This window comes from Aegilops tauschii, chromosome 1 (assembly GCF_002575655.3).
Source record: "Aegilops tauschii subsp. strangulata cultivar AL8/78 chromosome 1, Aet v6.0, whole genome shotgun sequence".
NCBI lineage: Eukaryota > Viridiplantae > Streptophyta > Magnoliopsida > Poales > Poaceae > Aegilops > Aegilops tauschii.
The window spans coordinates 427,879,065-427,888,217 of record NC_053035.3 but is presented as its reverse complement, the minus strand read 5'-3'; the positions used below and the strand labels follow the sequence as shown (position 1 = coordinate 427,888,217).

The following is a 9,153-nucleotide window of genomic DNA, read 5'->3' as shown; positions in this document are numbered from 1 at the left end:
CCTCCAAGGCCCACGCGCCCCTTCCTCCAATTCCATCGCTCTCGATCTCGTGGCTCTATCGCCGTCGCTGACCACCTCCTACCTATGACAACTTCGAGCGGCAGCACGCTGCAGCGGATCCACCAGCCCCGAAGGAAGCGATGCAGCAGGAGGGCTACCATCCGATGGTGCCTTACCCACCATCGATGCCGGCGAGCGGCGCGCAGTTCACGTACCAGTTCGTCATGTGGCTCATCGCCGAGCGACGAAGCGGTCGTCGGTTCGAGCCATGGTGAGGGTGGTGCTGGCAGCTGTGGCCTCCCGTGCCTCTGCGTGATCGTAGGCCTGGCTGGCATCTCGACTTCAGCAACTGCCCGGCTCATGCCCCCCAGCTCATCGAGTGCACGTACAGTCTTGCACTCGCCCTCGCTGCCCTCCACTTTTTCAATTGCTCAGGCAACTAATTTTTTGTATAACCTGTAGATGAAATCTTGTGTTGACGGCCTTCAAGTCAAGAACTCAAGATGCACTTCTATTCAAAGGGAATCAACCTCTGCAAGCTTGCAGCCACATGCACAAGCCCTCCCAGCAACATTACCGAGGTCAACTCTACTTGCAACTGCAGGACTCAATTTCAAATCACTGAATGTGTGTGCAGAGTGGCCATTGTTGCTGTACAACTTGCAATATATATTTTTTTGCGGGAAAAAACATGTTAAATTCAGTGCATTATAACATATATCAAACGATTTCAATGAGATTTGCATTGATGCTTTTGTCTAAAAGCATGTTATATTCAGTGGATTATTTGTGAAACTTAAGTCGGAGAAAAGTGATGGTAGTATATATTAGTTGGACTAGGATAAACTAGTGGTACGCAAGTGAAGTATTACAACTTCTTTCAATTATAATTGTACTTTGATAAATAAATTTCTAGGAATTTCATTTCTACTTGAGCAAATATGGTTTCAGCAAGGAAATTGACGTCAGTTTTTTATATTCTATAGTTCGTAGAATGAGAGTTTTTAACACTATGTCTGTACTCTGTAATAAAATGGCAGGTTATATTGGCCTTGCAATGTTTTAGATGTTTTCTGGCTTTAAGTTTATTCCTATGGCCTGGCAATTTTAGGGGAAGTTATTGCTGGAGATGACAATTCTCCATTTGATAGTATGCAGATCATGATGGCTTGGAACACTTCGTCATGGGAAGTTGTTATTTATCTTTACCTATATTTGTTGGATTAGGTTCCATTGGCAGGTGAGATTCATATTTGTTGCAATAGAATTACAGGATGTCTAAACATTTTTGATTCATAATACCAGTCTGCTGCATCATGGGGTTTGTTAGAAATCCTAAAGCATTTCTAATCAGGACTTTTCTGATGGTGATTAAAGTTGTCATAGAGTCAACATGTTAAAGACGATGTACAAGAGACAATGAACAAGAGACTCGCAACTTGGCTTGTATTTCACTAACTGAGGAAAATCCTAATGGACTAAACTGAACTTTAACAACAGCAGCTACGAGTGATGAAACTGGAATTTTCAGAAACTTTGACAGCAGGTGTTAACTGTATTTTTCAGAAATTTTGACAACAGCCGAAGAGGGGTGCCTACGACACAGACCAGTACATGCATCAAGGAGAATGTTGCTGCTCTTGAGATTCTTGACCAGGTAGGGAGGGTCAGTGTAGTTGTGCAGGTAGTTGAGCCCGCCTTCCACGTCCAGCGCGACGTGCACCTCGCCACTGTCGACGTGCAGCTTCGCTGAGCGCGCCATTATCGGCGAACTCGAACACCACGTCGCTGGGCAGACCCTTCAGGGTCATCATGTTCGTGATCGGCGGGTACGCAGCAAACTTGATCCAGTTCATGACGCGGTGAATGGCCAAGTGCAAGGGATGTCCAAGCATGACGCTGTGGACATGGACGGCGACGCAAAGGTGTTGTGCTTCCTGCACGTCACGGTGGGATCTCCGCCTCGACAAGGAGCATCGTCCACGAGCTCGTGCCAGGGGGGCGCCTCTCCATGGCCGGAGGGTTTGGAAACGGGTGCCGGCGCCGGCGGCAGTTCTCGGTCCACTCGGTCAGACCGGTGGTGTCTTCAGGCTGACCCTTAGCGGGCCACCCTGACTCATGGGAGAAGTCGGACCCGGCGTGTGTGTACTCGTCGACTGCTGTAAGTACTCCTTTAATAAGGTTTCAAATGCCAAAGCAGTTATCCACTGGCCGGTTTCTTTTCTATTTGAGGCTTCGAGAAACCTGAAGCGAGTTTCACTTTTGTGGGTTTACGTTATACTATTTGAATATCTGATAGCTCAGTGTTATAATGGTATCAAATATTATAAGTACTAGCTTCATTGATAGGTGTACATATCTCTCTGAACTACAAAGATTGCCGGGTCATGAAGGTAGATATTTGTTTATTAGCATGTATTCGTGGGTTGTTCCAGTTGCTGATTGAGGAAATTAATTTCTATGAAAACTCTACAGTATAATACAAAGAGTTCAAAGTTTGTGTTAATATCCTTGTGGCCAAAAAGCTGAGAAAGTTCCTGAGGAACGATGGATCATAGAAGATGGCACACCTTGGCTTGGGAAATATACTAGGGACCATCCTAGAATGATTCAGGCCAGGCTGAAGCAAAGGTTACTTGATTAAGATCTACATATGCCAGCAAACTGGTTAATACACTAACCATTTTGTGGCTCAAAGCTTCTGGTCCTGTTCAGCTTTTCTTTGGTCACAATGGAGCCTTCAGAGTGACAACAACGGAACTTCCTGGATAATGTCCAACACCACATAAAAGTTGGTACCATTAATGCATTTTTTGAGTAGTTAGATGTCACTACAATCAGATGTTGGCTTATATACTTTGATTAATTAACTAGATGTAATTGAAGTTTAGTGCTTTATGCAGGTTCATGCATCAACTATCCTTACTAATAGGCAGTACTTGTTGAAGCTTGATTGTGAATTTGTGATCACTACATCAACTATAGCAATGCTCTGTTTTATTTGCATGTATTTAGATGATTTAGGTAATACATGATTTGAAAGGAAAATATGGTGGGTCAATTCAAACCTTGTGGGACAAATCCTACTGGTAGTGTTGTGTGAAGATGGCCAAAGTTCTATTTTGGAGCTATATGTCTCCCAAGATTGTCGACGATTTGAGCCAAGATGTGCAGGCTGATCACCGCTCACCAGGCGGTAATGTGATGGTGTGTTCCTCCTCGCGCACAGTACTAGGTCGATGTTATCAAAGATTAATATATTTGTGTCTCTCAAAATAACTAGCCTATTGTAGCGCATGGGTCAATGCCTGCATTCGCCAGCATAGTTTCCTATGTTGCCTCGGCTTCATCCTATCACCGTGTTCCTCTTGTTGAACTCATCAGGCAACTTGCTATTGAATCAGACTTTCTCCCAATGAACTCACCATGCAACTCGCTATTGAATCACACAAGGCCATTGCGGTATTAGACTAGGTTGTTGCCACCATCCTGTCGTGTTCCTCCCGATGAACTAATCATGCAACTTGCTCTTGAATCACACGAGGCCATTGTGGTATCGGACTAGGTTGTTTTCACCTTATGTATTTTACTATTATTCCGTGGCAACGCACGGGCATTCAGCTAGTAGTAGTACATGGCAAAGTATTCAGTGACCACTGAAATTCAGTTTAAACCTGAAAACTTCATTCCGGGGCAGTTGGATCAATAGCGGACAGCACATGTCACAGGTGGGATCGCCAACCAACAACTTAACTCGAGTTTTCACCAGCCGGCCTGGGCAAATGGCCCCCGATGCGACGACGACGACGACGTTTGTCCTTCGAAACTACTCTACAATATATTCACATGCAGTTCACCCTTCTAATTTCTGATGTAATCCATGGATGTATGATAATACTCAGTACTCAATCTGTATCTGATTCTGATTCTGTTGTGAATTAGTTGCAGAAATGAAATCTACCAAATACTCCATACCACCCATAAGATGACGGCTTGGAGAAAAACAATAAGCATTACAGTAAAATGCCACTCCCTCCGTTGCATAATCACTGTCGTGATTTTGGTTTGAACCGAAACCACGACAATAATCATGGAACGGATGGAGTAAATCAGTAATTCTGGAAGACATGATTTAGGCATACACTTGTCTCAATGCTTCCTCTCATCACACAAACATATTAATATACATGTCACCATCTAAACAGCAAAAATATCTCACTACTTCATCATCCAAGCAGCAGCTTATATAATTCCGGATCGGAGTACTTCATCCCAACAGCAAAAATATCTCAGGAAGTGTAGCGACCAAGATTCGTCCACATTCTTACAAGCAGAGACGGCGAAGCTATCGGAACTGTCAAACCTGGCATTGAGAAACACTCACGAAACCCAGGGGGGAGCAAAGCAGAAACGTTTAAACAACAGCGCCAATCTGCAGATACAAATTATTCTCAGGAAGTGAAACAGCAAGAGCAGGTCCATGATCTACACAGGTCAGATACAAACTCCAGTGCAAAGCAGGGTGGGAAGACCACTCAGTTACAGCTTACATAGGGATTGGCATCAAACAAGACTTGTCCTCTCTCTCTCCTCGTGATCTGGCTGCTTTGGTGCTTGCTGTTACCTCCTCAGTTTTCTGTTGAGACAGGGAAAATCAGAGTCTTCTTATTCATGATATGAGCACATAAAACAACTTTCCAGTAGATTGATATAGGATAACAAAGGCAACGTAACAAAAGAGCATACAGGCTGTGGAAACTAGGTGCCACTCAAGCAATGGCGATGTTACGCTGAGCATGTTATGGTGGGATGCAGAATATGAAGGCCAGCAGATGGTATGTTCAGGATAGCTGGTTTTAAATTTTTTCTATTTTCAACCAAAAGGTAAGCATCAGAGAAGACAGTGCCTCAGGGTGTATATGCCCACGGCTAGTAGGTGTTTTCAAGTATGGACATCTTACTAGAACTTGTGTGGAAGACAATACTCCTTAAAGCAACAAGTTCTGCTTTCTTGATGATACCGCCGGGATATGTCCATGTATCTTTCATTGTGCAGCTATTATCAGTTTGGTACTACAAGTTTGGAATGGTTCAAGACATCACTCCTAGCCCATGGGGTGATAAGCTGTTGATAAGATTCAGAGAACAATTCAAAATAAGTAAGTGGTCTACCTACAGGTAACAGAAAGGATTTTTTTTTGGATGAACAGGGTGGAGCCCCCACAGGTCTATTTTATAGTATGAAACCAATGAGTCATACAGCGCTAACAGGTTCAAATCGTTCGCAAACTCAGCGTTGCATAGCATCGAAAATAAAGCCTAAATGCAAACAAAAAAAATCCAGGTTTAAGAGGTGAACAGCATGTGTGTGCTTACGATTACCTCAACAGGGGTGTTGGCATCACTCCTCCAGCAGATGTGCACTGAGGCAGTAGTGGATCTGTGCCGGCTGGGCGGCAGGTTTCCTTGGCAGCTTCGGCACCAGCCCCCTCTTCAGCTCTGAAATGGAGTTCTCAGGTTCTCCATTAACCGGGCTACGAAGCGGTCTAAGTCCAGCGCCTCTGCATCTTTGAACAGCACTTTCCACTCCCATACTGACGTGAGGATGTGCCTCCACACCTGTTTCATATTCAACAAAATCTTATGGTTAATTATCATATTCAACCAGAGCCCCCACAGGATTCACGAAGTGATGATATTAAAGATTTTAAATCTCTTTCCACTAAGCCAGCAGCTAGCAAGGGATTCAAAGTCAGTAACATTTCTATCGAACATATCAAGCACCTCTTTCATTCTTCCTCCACTCATGCTCGTGAAATCAGTTTCCATTGCCCAAAAAAAAACATCATGATTTTCTTAGGGATATACAAATGATCAAGCATAACAGTGACCAGTAAGGTATTTTTCTCGAATCCACACCCCAATGAATCTCTGACTATAACGTCTGCAAATGGCGAGCAAGTAAAATTCACTAGATATACAATACAGAATACAGTTTACTTACTTGGGGCAATCCTCCAGTCTTGTCGTATATAAGAACACAACTTTAGTGCATCTGAACATACAAAAAAGAATTCAAAGCCCCATCATGCAATAGTGGAAATATTTTTAATTTCGTTCATATATTAACTGTGTATCAGTTTGGTATGCATAGACTTATAATAATGTCAAACCCTTAGAACAGTCTGCATGTCAAAATTTGACTCAGTCAGAACAGAATGGCAGTACAATGTCGCATGTCCGTACGACTTTTGCTAATTCACAGTTCTACAGGCAACCAGTGTCCAGTTTTGGTATTTTTACTGGGCTATGCATTTCCAGATTGCACTACTGTACGCATTCTGAAGGTTAGTTATCACTTCATTATATTGCTTGAATTATATTTATCCACTCAATAATCAAATTATACATTAAGAGGACAGTACTCAGAATGGGCCTAAATCTTAGTGCTGGTGACAGTCGAGTACATTATCACAACCAAAGTAAACACTTATTGACCGGACTCAACTTATTGACCGGACTAGTGCACTTAATTAGTTATAGTGCAATGCAGTCATTTTACTAATACCAAATACTTTTCATCCCGGTTGTCCTTGACATTGATACTGAAAGCATTCAAATCCAGTGTGCAATTTTTTGTTTTCATAATAGTTGACCACCCTGAATCCATGTCGGATCGGATCCCGTCATAGTAACGCAGAACATTTCATTACCTACTTCATGACAAACTGTGCAACGGAAAGTACAAGCTGAAGCAAAGGAACTGACCTTTCTGCCCCTCTGGCGTGTATGGCTTGCCCTTGCTGTTGAATGGTTTGCTCTTGTATTTGCTCTTCTCCTTCTCTTCTTTCATGTCCTCCTTCTTAGGACAATCAGCAATGAAATGATTGGGATCACCACATTGGTAGCAATATCTCTTTGATTTCCTCATCTTGGACTTGTCAGAGATATTGCTTCTTGCTTCGTAGCCTTTCTTTCCAAGCAACGCTCCATATTTCTTCCCCGAGAGAGACATTTCTTGCATTCCTTGTTAAATTTGCTCTCGGCCTTGATCATGGTCGTTTTCATCATCGCTTGATTCCTCCACTTGGACTTGCTTGGGCCTTAAAGGCAGCATTGACCTTTTTGCTTGAGCGTGGTGAAGCATACCCACTCATGATTTTGGATTCTTTCTGCTCCATGTCATAGAGGAGGAATGTTGCCAGAACATCCAGAGGGGTGAGTAGTTCAAAGTTAGGCTTCTCACGGATGAGGAAAACCAACTTTGGGTACCTTGGTGTCATGGCACGAAGCATCTTCCTCACAACATAGGAATCGGTCATCTCTTTGCACCCAAGACCCTTCATCTCATTGACCAAATTGTTAAGCCTTGCATACATGTCACTGGGGGACTCATGTTTTCCTAAGGCGAACCTGTCCATATCTATCCTCAAATAGCCGAGCTTTGACTCACGAACTGCTTCATTAAATTTTCGAAGAGCATTCCAGATCTCCTTGGCACTCTTATAGTAGCAAATCCTCATGAACTGATCACGACTTAAGGCATTACCTAAGGCCCATATAGCTACGGAATTGTACTGCCGATTCCTCTTTTCAAGAGCCGTTGGATTTGCCTTATCTACACAAGAGAAACCAGTTTCCACAATTCTCCACAGAAGAGGGTCAATGCTAAGCAAATAGAATTTCATCCTACGCTGCCATGACAGATAGTGTGTGCCATCGAAGCAAGGCACTTCTCCAGAGCACCATGCATCGTAGGCGGGCTCGCTCCACGCAACAGTGTCCTCCTTCGCCGCATACCCGCGCATGATTCTGGATTCTTCTTGCCTCATGTCGTAGTTGATGAAACTATGGAGCACATCCAAAGGGGTGAGTTCTTCAAAGTTAAGCCTCTGACGGATGACGGTCACAAAGGTGGAGCTCCTTGGTGTCATGGCACGAAGCATCTTCTCGACAACATAAGAATCGGTCACCTCTTCGCATCCAAGTCTCTTCATCTTGATGGCCAAAGTCTCGAGCCTCCCAAACATGTCATGGGGGGATTCGTGCTTCCTCCACGCAAACAACTTCATCCTCTCCCTCAACTGTTTGACCTTTAACTCACGAACGATCGGTGTGTCTTCATGCATAGCCTGGAGAGCGTCCCAAGCCTCCTTAGCACTCTCATACTGCCAGATCCGGCAGAGATAATCATCACTCAGGGCACAGTATATGGCGTTCATGGCTTGGGCATTGCAGTGGATGCTCCTCAACTCGAGAGCCGATGGATTTGCTTCATCCACACAAGAGAAACCGGTTTCCACAATGTCCCACACAAGAAGGCTATAGGCCTGCAAGCGGATCTTCATCAGAGCCTGCCATGTTTCAAAGTCTTTGCCGTCGAAGCGAGGCGCTCCCACCGGGGCGGACTCCCCCCGCGCCACGAGCGTTTCCAACATCGCGTACTCGTACTCGTCATCTCCCCCTGCATCGCAACACAAAATCGGTGGCCCTGAGGCGGAATCGGCCGAATACTGGAACGGAATCGGGAGGAGGATAAAAATGGTAAAGTGGACGAAGAGGGGAGGTGGGGAGGCGGACGGACCTGTGCCGACGAGGTCCGGCTGCTGCATCGTGGCGCGTGGTCCCCGGATCCCGGCCTCCAGCCTCGCTTTGGTTCGCCGCGCGGCGGCGGCGGGGTGAGGAGGGAGAGGGGCGCCGGCCGCCGGCGGAGCAGAGCACGGTGGAGGAGTAAAGCCGAGCGCTTTGGAATCAAAAAAAAATTCTGACTGTATGAGGGTATGTAGCACTCGGGTTGGGTGTTTCGAATTCCTAACGTCGGCCTGTGGACACAAAAAAGGAGGAGAAAGAAATGGGCCGTTGCTCAAACTAAGGAATGTGCTGCTGTCCCTCGGAATGGAATAACAAACCCTCAGTTACTAAAAAAAGTTAATCAAAAAACCTAAAAAAAACTCTCAAAATGGTTCTAAAAAACGAACCCTCAATTGGGAAGAAAAGGTAAAAAACTTTCAAAATTTCTAAAGTTATTTGTATTTTTCACAGCATAACAGAATGTGCGTGATTTTTATGTACATTCATTTATGTTGTGCCGGTAATAACTCATAAGTACTCCCTCCGTCCAAAGTTGAGACACCTATTTTGGGATGGAGGGAG

At 44.6% G+C, this 9,153-nt stretch overlaps 1 protein-coding gene across 6 annotated transcripts; it reads right to left on the bottom strand.

Annotated features, from left to right (window-relative positions):
- Positions 1–4,131: 4,131 nt before the first annotated feature.
- LOC109763462 (uncharacterized) lies at positions 4,132–8,790 on the bottom strand. Of its 6 annotated transcripts, none has more exons than XM_020322311.4 (6): positions 8,585–8,755; positions 6,769–8,464; positions 6,005–6,055; positions 5,383–5,619; positions 4,962–5,125; positions 4,132–4,636 (listed from the first exon to the last, which is right to left on the bottom strand). In XM_020322311.4, exons 1-2 carry the CDS (start codon positions 8,610–8,612, stop codon positions 7,068–7,070), a joined length of 1,425 nt encoding a protein of 474 aa, XP_020177900.1. In that variant the 5' UTR covers positions 8,613–8,755; the 3' UTR covers positions 4,132–4,636; positions 4,962–5,125; positions 5,383–5,619; positions 6,005–6,055; positions 6,769–7,067. The 6 variants fall into 6 exon arrangements, with proteins under 6 accessions (XP_020177900.1, XP_020177901.1, XP_045084439.1 ...); XM_020322312.4 differs by lacking the exon at positions 4,962–5,125 and having other exon boundaries at positions 4,132–4,432; positions 4,551–4,636; XM_073500276.1 differs by lacking the exon at positions 4,962–5,125 and having other exon boundaries at positions 4,223–4,432; positions 4,551–4,636; positions 8,585–8,753.
- Positions 8,791–9,153: the final 363 nt, after the last annotated feature.

Bases quoted from the DNA above. Each gene is read 5' to 3' on its own strand.
- LOC109763462 (XM_045228504.2), bottom strand. From the start codon at position 8,612: ATGCAGCAGCCGGACCTCGTCGGCACAG. The intron at 8,465-8,584 runs GTCCGTCCGCCT...GTTGCGATGCAG, and splicing joins GCCGGACCTCGTCGGCACAG to GGGGAGATGACGAGTACGAG.